Source organism: Periophthalmus magnuspinnatus, chromosome 13 (assembly GCF_009829125.3).
Source record: "Periophthalmus magnuspinnatus isolate fPerMag1 chromosome 13, fPerMag1.2.pri, whole genome shotgun sequence".
Taxonomy (NCBI): Eukaryota; Metazoa; Chordata; class Actinopteri; order Gobiiformes; family Gobiidae; genus Periophthalmus; species Periophthalmus magnuspinnatus.
The window spans coordinates 16,076,762-16,095,560 of record NC_047138.1 but is presented as its reverse complement, the minus strand read 5'-3'; the positions used below and the strand labels follow the sequence as shown (position 1 = coordinate 16,095,560).

Sequence of the window (18,799 nt, the reverse complement as noted above, 5' to 3'; positions counted from 1 at the left end):
GTAACGGGAAGAATAATTTGAAAATGTCTTCAGTCACAGAATACTGAATACTTGCATTAAAATGTATTGTAACATATTCCAATACATGGTCCAATCAGAGTACTGTACTTACTACATCACGTTGCATTTAAACCGTAGTATAATAGGGGTATTTTTCGCACTAGTTATGTGCAGTTTGAAGTCTAAATGTGTGACCAAGTACTGTAATGTATTCCTTTTGATTTTAGGAAAGTAATTGTATTGTGAAAACCGCCAAATGAAAAAATAACTGTACCAAAATGCCGTTACTCAAAATCAGTATTCAGAATATATATACTGAGTACATGTATTCAGTTATGTCCCAACACTGAATATATAAGATCAGATCAGAAAGAGCTGGGTAACAAATACAGCTCTGAGGATGCACAATATCTAACCTGATCTGCAGTTCTTAAAAGTTTGATTAACAGTAATTTTAAAGAGCATATATTACACACATTTTTGTCCATGTTATAATGTTTTTTTACTCATCAAAAACATACCTAGAGTTCTGTTTTGTTTCATTCATACATTTTTAAGACATAAATCCTGCATATTTAATGTGGTCTTCTCTGAAACTATAAACATTCTGTTCCACCTTGTGATGTCATTGAGTGGTGATACAAGAAGTGCTCCCCTGTTTTTTTAACTCCATATTTGAAGCTACATCATACACATGTTTTAGCCTCGTTGAAACTTCTTCTATCCCCATTGCACCAGAAGATATTGTAGGCTTTCTGTGACCATCTCAACTGAGCAAAAGGTAAAAGGAAATTATTTTTAAAAAAGCAATAACGTATGCATTTTGAGCTTTGGAGATACAGACTAATGCAGGATTATTCAAACATGTATGAATGAAAAAAAACTCAACTCCATGTATGTTTATGAGGCGGCAACCACATTCTAACATGACTAAAATCTCAGAGTCAACTTTGCACATTATGGGATCTTTAAAGAATACATATCATGCTTTTTTCTGGTTTACAGAAATATTTTACAACAACATAGATAACTACTTAACATTTTGTTCATTTTAAATTACAGTATTGATGTAAATTAATATGAACAAAACGGATTCCTACCTATTTACGCTAGGCTACGTCAACCTAAGATTACTAAAGCAGTAATAAATCACTCAAAATACAACAATTTTTGCAGAATATATCTTATTTAAACAAGAGCCAGGTATTCAAATTTTCATAACTTAGATTTTGTGAAATGTGAAAGTTACAAGGTTGTACAGGCTAATCAGCTTTGGAGTAACTCACTAGAGTAAAACATACAATTTAAATTCAAACATACAGCTGGAGCTTGATTAACTGCACACTTCTGAATACATTTAAATATGTCTGATTGAAATGCAGTATGGTCATTAGTTACTCCATCGCTGATTAGACTGATTCGTGCTTGCAAACTCTTAACAGTATGAAAATATAATTGAAAATTTGGAGTTAAATTTGATTTGAGGGAACAGAGGTGGGTGTGCGCTGTAGAGCTCCAATATTTCAGGCATTAAAACAATGTGATTATACAAGACCTGTCATCATTCAGTCCAGCTGCTAGAACCTGACTCATTCACATATCAGCGAGTAACTACGCTTCTGGATATTATTTTGTGTTATAAAGAGCAGATCATGAAATAAAAGCTGAACTGTGTAATTTTCTTGCAGGTGGGTTCTCCATCGAGATGTTATTACTTTGCCTAAATTTTTTTAATGGATAAAATAAAATCAGTGTTGTCACATTTCTTCCAATCAGCTTGATTTACAGGGTGTCCATAAAGTCTCTTAAAATTTAGTTACAAAGGCAAGTGATACAACATATTAATTGGATGTTGTTGCTCCATTGTAGTTTTTCACATTAAGGTCCGCATTTTTGGGGAGTTCCTCAGTTAAACATTTCCAGACTGTTGGATTGTAAGGGATGGATCAATTCCGTTTGCACCACGTTCACCAGATATCACATCTCTGGATTTCTTTCTGTGGGGCTATGTTAAAGATTTGATGTATTGAACAAAGACACAGGACATTACTGATCTAAAGCAAAACATAACAGATACATTTGTAACCACTGATGAGGCTATGCTACAGTAAAGAAGCAAGAAATCCAGTACAATCTTGATGTGCTTTGTGCGACTAATGGTGCCCATATAGAGTATATTAAATGAGGTCAAAAACTTTGGAAACCACTGAGTACAACAGAAGAAGTCTAATTAAGATATCTTATCAATTGTCTTTGTAATACTTTTTTAAATTGTAAAGAATTTGTCCTGCCATTCCAGATTGATAATGTGTAGAACCTGTTAGCCAGGATACCGTGGCGGATCCTCTACTATAAAAGCTCTATATTGGACCTTTTAAAACCCTACACATTCTCTTAATCATAACCATGATCAAGTACACTGTGCCTGGAGGACTTCTACAGATTACTTTTGATAGCCTCGTAACACTGGGTTTCCTACAAGACCCTCCATCCATCCACAGCTTTGTTCTTCTTATCTCGTTACGGTAATGAAAACACGCTGTGCTCTGGGCCACATAAGTGAATTGGACCCCCACTGTGCCCCTCTCCCTCCTCCCTCCTCCCTCTCCTCTTCCAATCATCCTCCCTGCCGTCCATCACAGCGAACATATAGAGACCATGTATCTCAGTAGAACACAAGACTACACGAAAGAAGAGCAATTTAGATAGCATCGATAATGAACGTGGGGTGGGCAGAGCAGAATAGAGCAGCACAAAGCCAAGGGGCGGCCTGCCATTTGTAACCCCAACCACAGCATCGACATTAGAACGCTACTGTACCATTATGTGGAGTCCCGTGGCTACACAATGATATAGTAGAGGGTCCCATGGAGAGAAAGGGACAGTTTGAATGGAGGCTTGTCATGTAAAGTGTAAAGTAATAGCTGATAATGATAACACTTAATATTGATGTGAGGGGAATGGCTCAAATGTGAATTGAATTGGCAAAGGGTTGTTAGGTTTTCAAAATGATTTACTCAAAAAATAACATATAAAAAAGTGAATTCACTATCATTCTCTGATGTTGTGCTTTTTGTGACATCTACAGTAGATTATTCTTGACATCCCAATCGTGAACTGCAAGATTATTTGATAACTTTTCATAACAACAACACTTTAATTAGCCTTAAGAAAGCATGAACAAAGATTTAATTCAGAATGAAGAAATTCTGAATCGGGAGGGAGCAGAGGACTGGGGCTCCACAGAGAATACTGACAAAGGAATCTGACACAAATGATCAGCATATCTAAAATGGAAGTTAATGATAAGTATGTCATAAAAGTAGGCCAGTTGTTATAGTCTCATAAACAACTGACTGTTTTGAATGTTGGAGAGAAGTGGCTTCAACAAATGGGCCTATATCTCATTATTCTGTATCAGACTGTTAAAAAAAATAGAATTTCTCCACCTAAAACACTCCAGATTACAGGAAATTACGTTTATTTTATCAAAAATTTCCAAGGAGAGGACCTCCAATGCCCCTCTCATGATCTTTTATTTGTTCTGTCTCTGTTTTGTAATCTTGTTGGTCCTTCAGCTTATACACTTGCACAAAACTTTGCTACTAAGGTCAGCAGCCGCACACCTAAAAGTAATCTGTAGAAGCAAAATCATATTCTCTTACTTAAAAAACAAAACAAAACATGAATACGTTCATTTTAAGTACAGTATATGGAAAGGAGTCCTTTTTCTTGGTTGTGCACCTGCTTCTCTTCTCTGAACTGTTACCAAGTTTGAATCATTCTTAATAAACTAAAGTCTGATGGCAAAGGCAATGCACCTCATAGAAAATTCAATTCCTCAGCTATAGATCTTCTGTTTGCTAAATCTATATAGTTTTAGCTATTTAAATGGATTCTTAATATGAGTTGCGTGTATTCATATCGAAAAACGTAACCTGTATGTTCTCCTGTTGTCCTGTAGGAGGCGTACTCCGTGGCACGGCAGTTTAACCTGATCCCACCGGTCTGTGAGCAGGCCGAGTACCATCTCTTTCAGAGGGAGAAGGTGGAGGTGCAACTCCCCGAGCTCTACCACAAGATAGGCAAGTACTACAACAGAAAAATATCTACACAGTAAACACAAACACATTATACTTTATCAGATATTTGAATGAAACACACATAGATCATTGTATTACATTTTGTTCATTGTAAAATGTCATACTCATTAAAAATGGCTTAATAATAATAAAAAAGTTGATTTCCTGTTCAAAATTGCAGAAAATGTATGATCAAAAGTCAGACGTTTTAAAGAATATAAGCTCAGAGAAGTGGGTGGAGATAGGGGGTAAGCACAGACATTTTCTCAGCATTCAAGCCTCAAATGTAGGAAAATATACAGGCTTACTCAAGCACGCATGAATCAATCAAAATACAACTTTGCGTAAGATAATGGACCACTGCTGTAACATCATTAAAACTCAAAGTCAATTTTACATACATTTTAAACTTTTCAAAATTTGCAAAACATCACATAACGCTAACTCTGAGACAATTTCCTCTTTTTCCCTTTGAGCATTGTGAGTTGATGGTTGCTTAGTTAGCTTAGCCGCAGCACTGTTGGTCCATTATTCAGTGGTGCGTGTGAGCTGTGAGCAGAGTGTTCTTTCTGCTCATACATTTTCACCTGTCACTGCATCACACTCACACCTCTCCATCTTCTGATTCTTCTCCTCTTTGTGCATTGTGCCGCTGTTTGCCTCCGGTCTCCATGGCGATGTGCGGGCAGGAGTCGGAGCCATGACGTGGTCCCCCCTGGCCTGTGGAATCATCACCGGGAAGTACGAGAACGGCATTCCGGAAACTTCCCGAGCATCCATGAAAGTAAGTGTGGCAGTGGACAAAATACAACTCCCCCATAGACCTGTACTACACACTATTCTGTCTGGAGAACTGTTGCATTTAACATTATAAAAATAAAAAGTACACTACGTAAATTGTCCCTAGTGGAGATGCTATTGCTTTGACAAGTGTTCCACAGTATTGCATTAAACGTATAAAACCTGACTTGTAACTTTACCTTATGGTGTCACCCGTTTGTCTCCATGTTGATAGATTTTTATGGCATGCTGTGAAACATTACCGGCAAAGTATTTAGCTCACCAAAGAGACAAGAAATTTGCAGAACTCTCACCAAGAAAAGTTACATAGTCCAGCTTTAAAATAATGTATGAAATTATTTGCTCACAAAACTCTACTGTTGTCACTGAGGGGCACAAGGACTTGTTCTATGCTGATGATCTGGAGACTGAAGCAGTTAAAATGAGGCTAAAAGCAATGACTTCTAGCTTCAAAGTTTCTTATTAGCCCATGATGCTTTGGAGTGGAGGCAATTTGAGTGCTGAAATTGCGAAGGTGGCAATAGTTTGGTTCTAGCCAGGGAGACATTTTAGATTTGATTTGGTTCTGACTTACTTTAATTCCAAGAAGCACATTTTAAAACGCAAGATCTGGCAAAATATTTCAATAACTTAGAGGTTTATAAAGTTTCAGAAATAGATTTTAGATGAAATAATGCCACACTAGGCACTTTATTCATTAAACCCTTAATATTACAGGCTCACTTTCTCTTTATCTCTTTATTTTCTCTTTCTCTTTATCATAATTAGGACCTATACACTGCCATGAATACTTTGACAACTTTCACTTTAGTTTCACATTATGATCAGGTTATTTGTGTTCAATAAATGCAAATAATTAGCGGGTGCTTAAACATTAATATGCATATAATATGTGTGCAAATATACAAATACATTAGCATAGTGCATGCACAGCCTGTTCACAGGTCATTCACTGGACCAGCAATGGCAAAAGAAGCTTTTCTCATTATCAACCATAACCCGCTGCAGACTAAAGTTGCTACTCGACTTGCTTGGTCTGCATAAAGGAAGATCTAGCCCTGCTTGTAGTCATTAGTTGCCATGTTACTGATTAGCCCTGAGCAAGGTTTCAAGTTTTAAATTTTTTTTCCCCAATAGTCTATGAGAAAAGTCAATTGGAAAGGTACTTCCAGAACCAGGGCGTGTGGTCACAGTTGAGCTCCATATTCAATTGTACAAAGCAATGGGCAGTGTCAACAAGACAAAGACAAGGAAAGAATGTAAAAGTGAGACATGAGCATGTGGGAAGGTATTTGGACATGTGGAGAGGAAGAGGTGAAAAGAAGTATTTTCAGATTAGAACTGTCAATCAAAAGGCCCAGAGGAAACCTAAAGAGAGATGTATGAATGTAATGAAAGAGGACACAAAGAGAGGATGCAAACGATAGATGGAGCAGAGACAGATGTGGCAGTGTCTGAAAAGAAAAAAAACTACACGAGGCAAGGAAGAAGAATGGATTCCAAAGTACAAAGTGCAGTTACCTTTTGTGACTCTAAATCAAAAGTCCATTTACTATGTGCAGCTTTAGGAGCATAGCTGCTCATGCACAGAATCAGTGTTTGAAAGTTTGAAATGCAAGAAGAAATGCTCATATGCATGTTTCAGTCATTAAAGGGGCACTATGTAACTTTTCTGGTGCTGTTTACCTCTGCAAGAGGTGTTATACCTCAGAGATGTTATGCTTTGTCTAAAATGTTCCATAGTATTGATTTAACTTATCGATCTTGCTATTACTCAATTACTGGTGTTTTTATTGCTTACATTATTGCTTTATATATATATATATATATATATATATATATATATATATATATATATATATATATATATATATATATATATATATATATATATATATATATATATATATATATATATATAACCAGTTACATATAATGAATGTGTTCCAATAGCACTGTCATTTTGATGCAGGGTGCTCTATTGTCCTGTGCTACTCCAATGAAAGATCATCAATGTTATGCTCAATAGGTCCCACAGTCTATATGTGTCCAGTGTGTTTAGTAATTACAGAGAAAGCCCTGTAATTACTAAACACACTATTTTTCAGTCAAAGTGCACCTGGAGTAGTATTGTGTATTTGTGTCATTCACACATGATTGAGTCATTTAAACTGTGTAAGTGCTCAAAACAAATTTGAGGAATTAAATAAAGAGAATCCTGAGAAATGATAAAAACGCAAACAAAACTGAACAACATCTATAACTGAATACATGAAAGATAGATAAGTTTAATGTCACACAGTGGAACATTATTGGCAAAGTAACATTTCCATGGAGAAATAACTATGACTCAGATATAACATTTTTCATACATATACATTAGAAGTTATACACTATGAAAGAATTAGGCTCCCAAAGTAGTTTAAGAATTGAATGTCAATTTTTCCTGGAATAGTTTAGAATTTGCTGAGTGTCTCCCGGCTCTTTTCATGCCTGACTCGCTTAACTGATTTAGCACTGAGTCCTTTTGTGTGTGTGCAGTCGTACCAGTGGCTGAAGGAAAAGATCGTGAGTGAGGATGGGAGGAAGCAGCAGGCCAAGCTCAAAGAGCTCCACCACATGGCAGAGAAGCTGGGCTGCACCTTGCCCCAACTCGCAGTAGGTGAGGGACTGCACTCAGTAACACACTCAAATATATGAACTTTCATTTTGAGAAGTTGGAATCTAGTTTGTCTGAAGGAGACACAGAAGACACTAGCAGCAGAAGCACAACAGGGTACAATGCATTTCAGCTGGCAGTTTTGGTATATAGTATAGTATCTGAATTCCCCAGAGTGGGACTTATAAAGGATATCTGCAAATATGTCAAAATACTTCAGGCAGAGGATAGAATGCTAATGCAAAAATGCAAATGCTTTTAATCTATATGAATGTGTGTGGGAAAAGATTTTTTTTAAAGACTTTTATCACTTCTTTACACTTTTTAAACCTTAAATTGACTGAGGTGACTTGGTCTCATATAGCTTTGCCAGGTTGGCATGCTTTTAAGTCAAGTGGTTATAATTGCTGTAGGAATCAGTGGCCCACCAAACAGGTCCATGTTACCCCTTTAGTGATCCTTAGGGACACTGCAGGAGGTCCCCAAAAAGTGTCAAAAATAATTTCAGAATCAGTTATGGAACAAGGCCGAAGACTTAAAGTAAGCACTTAAATAAGCAGTGGACATTATGTGAACATGTCTTTTTCAGCCTGGTGTTTACGTAATGAAGGAGTGAGTTCAGTTCTTTTGGGAACCTCTAACCCTGAGCAGCTCACAGAGAACCTTGGGGCCATCCAGGTGAGAGCATGCTTTGGTCAGATATATATTTATATAGTTATGTGCCAGGACCTACCATGAAGTATGTCCCATTGTAAGTCTTTATTTTCTAACTATTCTAATATGTTGTTTTTTCTCAATATTAAAGTGGAACTAAACCCTTAATCAACTTTTTTGCTACTAAACTGTGTATTTAATAACATTGTCTACTGTTCCTAGTTGCAATTTTAGTGCAAACTAGGTACATTTGCAGCCCTCTATTCAAAAACAGTCAAAAAGTGTGCATGTGCTGCCTTCAGTGGCCACAGCGATTTCAAGTACTACGTGACATCACACAGAACTTCTTTGATTACAGGCAGGGGTTTCTGATTACAAACACTTGGCTGCAGGGGTGGAGTTTGAATTAAAGTTGTCCCTCATTTATGCAGGTTTACGTTCTAAAAATAACCCGCAATAGGCGAAATCCACAAAGTAGTCAGATTTATTTTTTACACATATTATATATGTTTTAAGGATGTAAAACACCTCACCACACACTTCATACACTTTTCTCAGACAGGCATTAACATTTTCTCACATTTCTCTCTAGTTTAAACACTCTCAAAGTTCAAATCTCCATATATTATATCCTCTTTCCTCAATGATTGCTTTAAATTAATTATTCACATATGTCTCTGCTCCAGCGGTATCTGCAGAGGCCGCCTGTCCATGCAGAGAAACACTCCAAAGCGTTTCTGAATTTTGTCAGTGCAGAACGTTTCATAGACAGTGTAGGTTTTGTCAAGGAGAAAACTTGCAAACATACAGCACTTCAGAGTCACACTGCGATCGAACATTTATGGAAATTTGGCTGAATTCATTCTGTACTGTACAGGAGACACGGCACGGAGGAGACTGCTTAACAATCAGGACACAGAACATAATGCGCATTCATACACTGTAAAACAAAAGCATGCAAAATTTCACAAAAAAAAACAAAAATTCCAGCTAAACCGCAAACGGTGAACCGCGATATAGCGAGGGATAATTGCACTGATGTTAAACCAATTCTACTGCTCCTTTAACCTGCAGACTCTGCCCCTCCTCTCACACTTTTCTTTATTCCTTCAGGTACTTCTTAGTTTAGCAGCTTAATATTTTGATATAAATACTGATATGCACTATTGGGTTCCTACTGTCCTTTTCTTCTGCAGGTCCTCCCTAAGATGAGTTCACATGTTGTCTCTGACATAGACCACATCCTGGGAAACAGACCCTACAGTAAGAAAGACTACCGCTCCTAAACATAGCTGACCCAGGGCTGGTGTTACGGTCAAATGTGTCCCCACTCTCTGGTCTACTCCTCTGCCTTTGAGACATGTCCTCCCCCTGCTCCGCTCTGGTTCCTCAGGTCCTGTCCAGCCAAGAACATCAGTGCTTTCCTCAGCCTCCAGAAGCTGCTTTGTGGAAGTCTTACTACGCTGTACATCTCAAGTACTATGCACAGCTTTAGCTACAGAGAAAATTTAAAGCAAAACAATGTAACTTTTCAGGTTGTGCATCCAGAGCAAAATGCAAAAAAATATCATCAAACTTACTTATAAGTTATTTTTTTTAATTCTGAATGCCAACAATCTTTTAAAACATCATATCCAACTCACAGATTTAGGGATTTTAATTTTGAAGCAATTTAATAGAAATCATAAATTACTACCTGTATTTGTCTAGGCTGGTGCTAACTTTGAATGCTAAACAACTAATTTGCTGCATATCTTACATGTATTGTTTATGAAGCCTGTATTTAGGCTACACAAAACTTAAACAATTCAGTTTTACATAAAAAATTCTAATGGATTAATATTAGATTAACATTAATACTATTTAAATCTTAATTAGACTTAATGATTTGTGCTAAAAAGTTACACTGTGTTGCTTATAATGCTTCTGTTTCATAACACAACTCTCATTTGTGATCAAAAGAATAAAGTGCCTTGCTCGGGGGCACGTTCTGCTAATATGATGATCGTACTACAGTCTATTTTGCATAAACAACCACAACTTATTCTTTGAGCACAAACCTCATGTTGGGGATTGTAAAGTGCCTGTGACAGGTTGGATTGCTTATTGTACTGAAACACGGTTAAGATCATTATATTTAAGATTTCACTAAAAAATGCAACTTTTCTTTCCCAGTTTGGCATTTTTTTGGTTTTTGAATTTTACTTCCTGATTGGTAATTATGATACAATTGGTAACTCCATTACTGTTACCTAGCAACCATGTATATAGGGCCAATACTCCTCTAATGTACTCAGAAATTATTTGACAAAAAAATACTGTATACACCTTTATTTTATTAGTTTTAAATAATAAAAAAACAAACAAAAACAAAACATGTTTCATGTAAATTGTACCTAACGTTTGGATGGAAGTCTGAGTCTCCCTAATGTGACGTCATCATTATGATTTAGATCTCACATATTTCCCAGCTGTTCTTCGCAAACTGCTATCTGATTGGCGTAAACATATCATTTATATTTACAACATATATCCCACCAGAATAAGGAGGTCCAAAGTTATTCCTCACTTACCTTATGCATCCTAATTATTCACCATGATGAGTTTATAAGCACTTTTAACAACTTTTAGAGGCCGGAGCAGAGTTTTGCTGTCTTGGTCATACTAACAACAGCTAGCATGTTACCGTGCATTTCCTGATTATCGAAACAATAAAATGGTTCATAATTAGAGTTACAGACAGTACACAGACTCAAGTACATGGAATAAAGTCACATCAGCCCTTTTGACAGATTTAAACTTCAACTTTTGCCCTTTCAGTCAAAATGAGAAAATCCAAAAACCCTGTCATACGCACTTTAAGCGTGTTGTCAAACTATGTTAGCACCTTAGCCTGATGAGGGGCTCTCAGGACAAACTACAGTTGCATGATGGACTAGGCCAGTGGCTGTTGCTTTGATTCTTAGCTATGCAGAATGTCTTGTTTTGGCATTAGAAGAGTGCCTGCACATACTACTGAACAACATGGGAAACAGCTTTATATGAATGAGGCCTCTGCTTTTTCCCTGTTGGCTTGAATTCACTTTAACTACCTAGTATATTTAACCCCATTTTAGATAGACTTAGAATATATACGGATACATTCTATTGAAGGCTGCAAAGTCTGAGTATACGCATGTGAGCCTATAGTCTGCATTTTTGTAAAAACTGGTTATTTTAGAGGTGTTTGATTCAGAAATAGAACACATTTGTAAAGTGTCTTATTTTGCATTTTCATGTCAATTGAAATGTTTTAAGTCCTGACTAAAGCCCAGCAAAATGTGTGGACTACTGTAAATTATATAACTGTCAAAAAAGAATTCCAAAAAAACACCGCACTGTGTTTTGTGGGTAAAATATTTGATAAACCTGATAAACCTGTGTTAAAAATGTACTTTGTCACTTTTTCTGGAGGATACGCACCTGCTTGTCTCTATGGAGATCATATTGCTTACCTCGAATGTTCCACAGTACAACGTTATACTCATCTATCATGCATTTATTCAATTACAGTTATTAATGCTCAAAAATACCTTAAAAAAAATCACATTCTTACTGTAAGCAGGGTCACCTCTCCACAGATCTGATTTGTAACTTGGTCTGGTGGCGTCACCTGGTTGTTCTCATGGAGCTAGATTAGTTTAATGCCATACTGCGGATCATCCATGGAGACAAGCAGGTAGCGTATTTTCCTCCTGAGAAGTTACACAATACAATTCATTTCTGGTTAGTGCATTTTAACACATCAAATTTAAGACAGCAAAATATGCCAAATGACACTTGCCCTTACACAGCGGGATTGTATGTTTGGAGTCTCCCCCTTGTGGTATTTTAGAGCAACTGCAGCCCTCAGTGAAATGGACTACTATTGGACTACTATGCTTTATGTGTACTCTATTTAAAAGAGCTGTGGCTCCCTCTTCTGCCTGTGAACTGAACTGCATTGTTGTTGAAAACCTGCAGATAGGCGTCTCCTCTACTGTATAGTCTCATGACTGACCTCTTGACCTGTCTTGGCTGTATTCAAGATTTCTGTGAATGGGACAATGTAAGTTGAAAAGAAATCAGTATTTATTCTAGAGTAGTTATAAAATATTACATTTATTTTGGCATTTTGTTGTTTATTTGTCTGGAGATGGACGTGCTGATTCTGTGTATAAAGTGTAACATAAGCTTCTTTCTGATTGGCTGTAAGTTGTAAATACGACGATGCTTTTGTGCTCCAGCCTCCATATTTCAGCTGTTTATAACTGTCTTAACATGTGTAACCTTTCTATTTGTTATATGTTTTTGTTTGTGACTTTAAATATATACAGCATACTGTAAACTGTGATGAGAACAACTACGCGAAGTGAAGTGGCTGTTGTGAATCTCGTGTTCATTTTATGCATTTAAACTTTTGCATAATTATTCTTGGAAAATAAGCCATTTCAGAGGTCATGGGAAAGGCTGGCCACGTCCTAATAGAAGCACTACAAACTAATCATTTTTTCAACACTTAGAATTTTTTATAAAGCTGAAAACAGGGGCGGCGCCAGGGGTGGCTCTGGGGGGCACTAGCCTCCCCTAGAATGGCTAATTCAGACCCATAGCTCCATCAAAGTTTTTTGCCTCACTTTCATAGCACATCTTGAATAAAAATGTTCAAAATGAGATTTCCATTAAGAAATAACTCCATATTAACTTTTATAAATCACTATAGGGGCAAACTAGTTAAACTTGTTTAAAATTCAAGGCCAAAATCACAACAGCATTTGCCTCTTAGGGAGGAACATGAGAATTAATTTAACCAACAGAAAGTCAACAATGAAAAAAAAAAAAAAAAAAAAAAAAAAAAGCAAATGGATAACTGTCCCAGAACATCCCTTGTCCTTAGACCCTCCTTCTCGGCAAGGAAAAACAAAAAAAAACAACTTACCTCCTCTACAAAGTGCATATGACAGGTTAGATTACTAATTTCACTAAAACATACGTATATTGAATTATTTAAATCTTGCATAGTTTTTTTTTATTTGGTGATATGTATAATTTTACTTCCTGGTTGGACACAGGGAGCAGATATGACATAGACATACATAGAGGTAATTCTATAACTGTTACCTAGCAACTACAACGTAAATAAGGGCCAAAAACTGCAAACTATATTGCACAATAATTATGATTAGACTAGTAAAATGAATGACAGCACCTTTATTTAGTGAAATGAATGTGTAAGCTGCCAGAGAAAAATGTTCCTTCTGCATAAGCTGGATAGAATTTTTGGCATTGGTTGGGCTCAGTATTTCGAGTGTTCTGTATTCTGTAATATTCCATAGGTGTAATATTGCGTTTTGTGTTTTAGCATCCCACAAACAGCAAATTAACTGTGATAAAAAAAATAACCATAGGTACTAGCCAACCAAACCAAGTCATAATTAGAAAACCATGAAAACCATCATATGCACACTGGCCTTGTTTGCTATTTTTACCAGCAAAGTCTGACCTAATAACTTCCTACTGAGTTGAGGTGATTCTGTAGAGTGATAAGCCTGCTCCGTGAAACAGAAATGTGGATATAATAAGACAGATAGACTTAAATGAGGAGTTAGCTTGGATCATGGAATTGCCCACACATCCCCATTCAGTGAACCTATTGGGAAGTGGTCACATGATGTAGAATGAACCGGTGTATGGAGTGCCTTGACCCAAAATGAATTCAGGGAAGACGATTTAAAACATTGAGCTGTTCAGAACGTGTCTTCAGTATTTCAATGAGAATTAGGATATTATAAATGTTTGTCAGTTTCTTGCCCATATTCTGTATCAATAGTTTTTTTTTTAGTTAAGTAAAGGAGTGTAGGGATGTTAAAGTCAAATTTGTCATACAAACAACAAAGGATGGGTATGAAAAAAGTGTAGTCTGTTATTCATTCATTTGCATTTATCCTGTTATATTTGTCTTCTATATGACGCAAAAGGGATCTCTCCAAACTGATTTATTCATTTGAAGCATTTGTTTCATTAAAATTTGAAATAGTTGATGCAAAAATTTGTGGAATCATAGTTCATTGGAAGAATCACTTAAATCTAACATCCCAAGGCCAAAACAAAGCTAAGTTGCATTACAAAATGAAAGAGTGCACTTTTCTTGTTTGATCTATTGCATAAATCTATATTATCAAATGTACTGTATGTAATTTACTCAACATTATAAATCATATAGACAGTAGTGACAGTATTCCATCTATGTATGTGTCATCCATATTGGTTTGTTTGTAAATAATATAAAAAGTGTGAATAATAAACGCATTGCCAATTGAAATCAAGTCGTGTGCATAGATACTATTGAAAAAAAAAGAAGTATAAAACGATGTACAAGAATTCCTGGTCACTTTTATTGTTACAAAACATAGACAAAAAACTGGAGAGAGAGCTCCAGACATTGGTTCATGAATTTCATGAAGCTGAAATGTAATCTTCCCTCCCATTCAAACCTCCCTCTGAACCTGAACATAAAAAATGCATTCTGTATATAACCGTCTCTTCCCAAAGAAAAACTGTATGTTCATTTGGTCTCTCTCTTTACTTGGAGCCTGTAGACAGCAGAGCGATGAGTCCCGAAGAGGCACTGATGGACAAGATGTAGTTGCTGTAGAAAATAAAGTTAAGGCAAAACACAGGACAAGTTTCTTTTTATAAATAAATCTTCATCCACAGTGGTAGGACCTAGTTGCAATATAACTGTCTGCTAATTATATCACATTGTTACATTGACAAGCTTTTCAATGTGTTAGATTTACTAGTTTTGTAACTACAGCTTCACTGAGCTACAATGACGAGGATGTGTTTGCTTATCTTTGCAACTAGCCTCTCAGACCACTACCACTAATTTCACATAGGACTCAGTGGGCAGAGGGTCTGTCCAACTACTAAATGGCAGCATAATGTGGCAAGAGCTGGATACAAACCTGACTAAGAACCCTAAAATGTCACATTGTGGTGCTGTTTAAATAATAACAAAATTATGTGCTCAAAAAAACTGCAGATCTGTTCTTTCTTTTCTACAATTTTTGTGTTTGGACCCAGCACGCACTTGCAGTGTTTTATCGGCTGTGCGCGTCTCTACCTACAGGTACAAACCCAACAGATTAGATTAGAACAGAAAAATGATTTACTGCGCAACAATTTACGATATTGTCTCCCTTCATTCTGTATTTCTCAGCTACATACTCTCAGTTGTTTTGGCAGGCCAATTATTATTTGAATAACTGGTTTCAGCTGTGATCCAAAACTTAGAAGAACATAAGTGAACGCTTATTGTTTTGCCTGGAATGTCCCACATTATGGTTTAAAACATTTTGAGCTTGTATTTAGTCATTTGTATTGCTCAAACCTACCTTTAAAAGCTCCCTATGAACACGCGTTGAGAATACAACACTTTAAACAGTGCATCTGGATTAACCCAGCGTAATTGTTGCCAATGTAAATGTCTATATTATATAAACAATCTCTGATAAATATCTCTATATAACAAAGATGTATATATAAATACTTACATAAATGTGAGTGAGTTCACCTCTCCACAGATCTGACCTGTAACTAGCGCTGTTGAAGTTACCTGCTTGTTTCAATGGACATATAAAAATATAAAGCCAAACTGTGGAACACTCTCCGCAAAGCAATAATATCAAGGAAGTGCACCATTAACAATGAGACTATTGCTTTGGTGAATCTATGGGGATTGACAAAGGATACACTGTGGGGTTGAAATTCTTGAGCAGAAAGAAGGAGGCAACAATAACAAGCACCAGGAATAGAGTGTTGTTGTAGAAGATGGAGAAAGTGGTGGCCTCGTAGTCTGCCACTTCATTCTTCTTCCACAGGATCCTGGAGAGAAATACTTCCTTTAAGAGATCAAGTAGGTAATATTTGCTAGTTTCACTAGTGCACAAAGACTACTAAAATTGTGAATGTTACATAGGAAATACATTTTTACTAAGAAAAAAAACAAATACGGCACCCAATTATGTGTGTACGCTTGAAGTTTAGCATTTTGTTGACAGTATGTCCAGGAACTTGCACGTTACCTCTCATCTTTCTCCTTGCGGGACATCTTGCGGTTGTCAGCTTCAGACAGCTTCCTGGTCACCTCTTTGGACACTGCATCCTCACGCTTCTGGGCAACTCTGTAGATTAGCAAAACGTAGGACTGTTCATTAAACTACACAGGTATAAAGCACCTCTATAACACTCAAGATGTAAAAAAAAATGTAAATACCACATAACTGGAACCTACTTGTGTTTAAGCACAAACTTGACGTTCTTGTAGGCAAAGGCCACCAGATAAGTGCTGACCAGAGTCATCACAGCATAAAGAACTGCAGACTGCACCAAGTCCATGTGCCAGATCCTCCAGAACAACCCTGCACAAGGAAAACACAGCTTTTCAATCAATGTATATATACTCATTAATTTACATACATTACCATCAAAACTGTGTAGCCCTACTTAATGAAATAAACTATGAGTGACCTTAACAGCAATCATAAGCCCTCATCATAATACAAGATATCACAGGTACGTAAACTGAGATTACAGTAGTTTAAGGCTGAATCAGTTATTCGATTTCAAGGCAAATGGAACACTAAGGTTTATCGCATCAAACGAATAGTAACCCAATCAAGGCCACGTAAGCTTTGAATAAATGGCCAAAGTTGTCAAGTAAATACTCTTCTTGATAGTCAGTCGCGATGAACCTAGATAACACAGAATGTCTACACACTACATCTATAGAATAAATCTGATTCAAAATTAGCTGGAAAAGTGCATTTGCCTTCATTCATTTGAAATATGCATGTTTTTATCGATTCAAATTAGTAGATGAAGCTTCCAGATAGCCGGTAAATTAGCAGTTAGCCCGAGCACTACTCACAGATGGGAATAGCGGAGACGATAAGCGCATTTCCATAGAAGAGCGCGGTGGATTTGGCGGACAGGTTCCTGCTGAAGTCCTGGAGGAGCAGGTCTTCCTCAGACTGCTGCTTGGTGCTGCTTTTCGGGGGCATGTTGTCGGCAGAGTGAGCGGCCCGTGTGCTGCTCTGTGCGGGCAGAAGCGAACTGACACGTCGGTGAATGGAGAGGAGTGACGCGTCAGCATAAACCCGGAAGTGGCGCTGCACAGAGCTTCTTCTTCGCTAGGGAAAAATGGCGTGTTGGAGTAATTGTCGCCCTCTGCTGGTTGATATGGGAACTGCAGTTTGGGTTCGTTCAACATACATGTTCTTGAGGTAAATTTTGGTTACTTGGCTACATAAAAATTGTTTTCACTATATACTTATGGGACTCGAAGCGTCATATATTTCCTGATTATATTAATTGTATCTGGTTATGGATTTTACTTATTCTGAGACCATTCTACAATCTTAAAACAACCTCAGCGGCGGTATGGGGGTTGGTTAGCTAACGAAATCATAAGACTTTTTTTTTTCCTCTGTGCAATGCACTTTTATTGTTTGCAGCTGTACATATACGTAAACAGCGGCTTCATTACAATGGCTGTGCAGTCTAGACTGGAACACGACCGTCCTGGAATAAAATAATTGCAGTGTAATGTGATCAGTCTGTTTAACCTGTCCTGATGCAATGTCACAGGCTGTTTGTTATTGCAGAGTTTGTTCACAAGAGGGCAATGTTTACCGTGAAGTGACTGGAAGAAAATTGCTCTTTTTTATATGCGGGACAATATATAGATTGCATTGATCTCAAAGAGAAAAGATGCTCTGTACCAGATTTAGTGAGTGGTGGAATGTACTATACTGTAGTACTATATTGTAGTACAAATTTTAGGTACCTGTACTTTACTTAAGTACATTTTAAAGTGGATACTTTTTACTTTTACTTCACTACATTTCTGTGCACTTTAAAAGATAATTTGTACTTTCTATTCCACTTTTTTTTACATTGAACTGAAAAGTAAAACTTTTTTTTTAATTGTTTAAGACCTGTGGAAAAGGCTGAAGGTTTATTTTTAACACATTCATTGTTTAAGCAAACAAAAATATACAAATAAGAACGTAGTAAAGTAGTAAAGTACTGTATTTAAGTAGAATTTTTAGGTATTTGTACTTTACTTAAGTTAATTTTAAAGTGGATCCATTTTACTTCACTTTATTTGAGAGCAGGTATCTGGACTTTCTACTCCACTCCATTTTTGAACTGGACTGAAAAGTAAAAAGTACTTTTCATATGATTTGAGGGGTTATTTTTACCAAGTTCGTGGACTAAACATTTCGAGTTCAAGCTTTGGCTTTCGGCCAAATATAGATAAACACACAAAATTCATGAGAAAAAAAAGAAATTGACTTGCATTGTTACTGTCGACTAAAATATTAATAATTTTTCAATATAATATAAGTACAATATAAGTAATGACACAAGTAGTGACACTTTTAAGAATTAACAACACTGTGTGAAATACTTTTACTTTTTACTCTTAAAATACATTTTAAGGCTACTTTAATACTTTTACTTAAGTAGATATTTTCATGTGATACTTTTACATTTACCTCTTTACTTGAGTAATAAT

At 36.5% G+C, this 18,799-nt stretch overlaps 2 protein-coding genes across 3 annotated transcripts in view; one reads left to right on the top strand and one right to left on the bottom strand.

Moving 5' to 3' along the window:
* kcnab1a (potassium voltage-gated channel subfamily A regulatory beta subunit 1a) overlaps positions 1-13,122 on the top strand; it is a 153,667-nt gene extending 140,545 nt beyond the window's left edge. The window contains exons 10-14 of one of the 2 annotated variants that reach the window (XM_055226156.1): positions 3,965-4,085; positions 4,772-4,866; positions 7,425-7,545; positions 8,132-8,220; positions 9,393-13,122. In XM_055226156.1, coding sequence (XP_055082131.1) covers positions 3,965-4,085; positions 4,772-4,866; positions 7,425-7,545; positions 8,132-8,220; positions 9,393-9,482 — 516 coding nt within the window. In that variant the 3' untranslated portion in view covers positions 9,483-13,122. The remainder of the gene's footprint in view (positions 1-3,964; positions 4,086-4,771; positions 4,867-7,424; positions 7,546-8,131; positions 8,221-9,392) is intronic. The other variant, XM_033977601.2, reaches the window with a different exon arrangement.
* A 1,465-nt stretch (positions 13,123-14,587) lies between these two features.
* Positions 14,588-17,387, bottom strand: ssr3 (signal sequence receptor, gamma). Its single transcript, XM_033977248.2, has 5 exons — positions 17,147-17,387; positions 16,511-16,637; positions 16,302-16,400; positions 15,970-16,101; positions 14,588-14,863 (listed from the first exon to the last, which is right to left on the bottom strand). Exons 1-5 carry the CDS (start codon positions 17,277-17,279, stop codon positions 14,797-14,799), a joined length of 558 nt encoding a protein of 185 aa, XP_033833139.1. The 5' UTR covers positions 17,280-17,387; the 3' UTR covers positions 14,588-14,796.
* Positions 17,388-18,799: the final 1,412 nt, after the last annotated feature.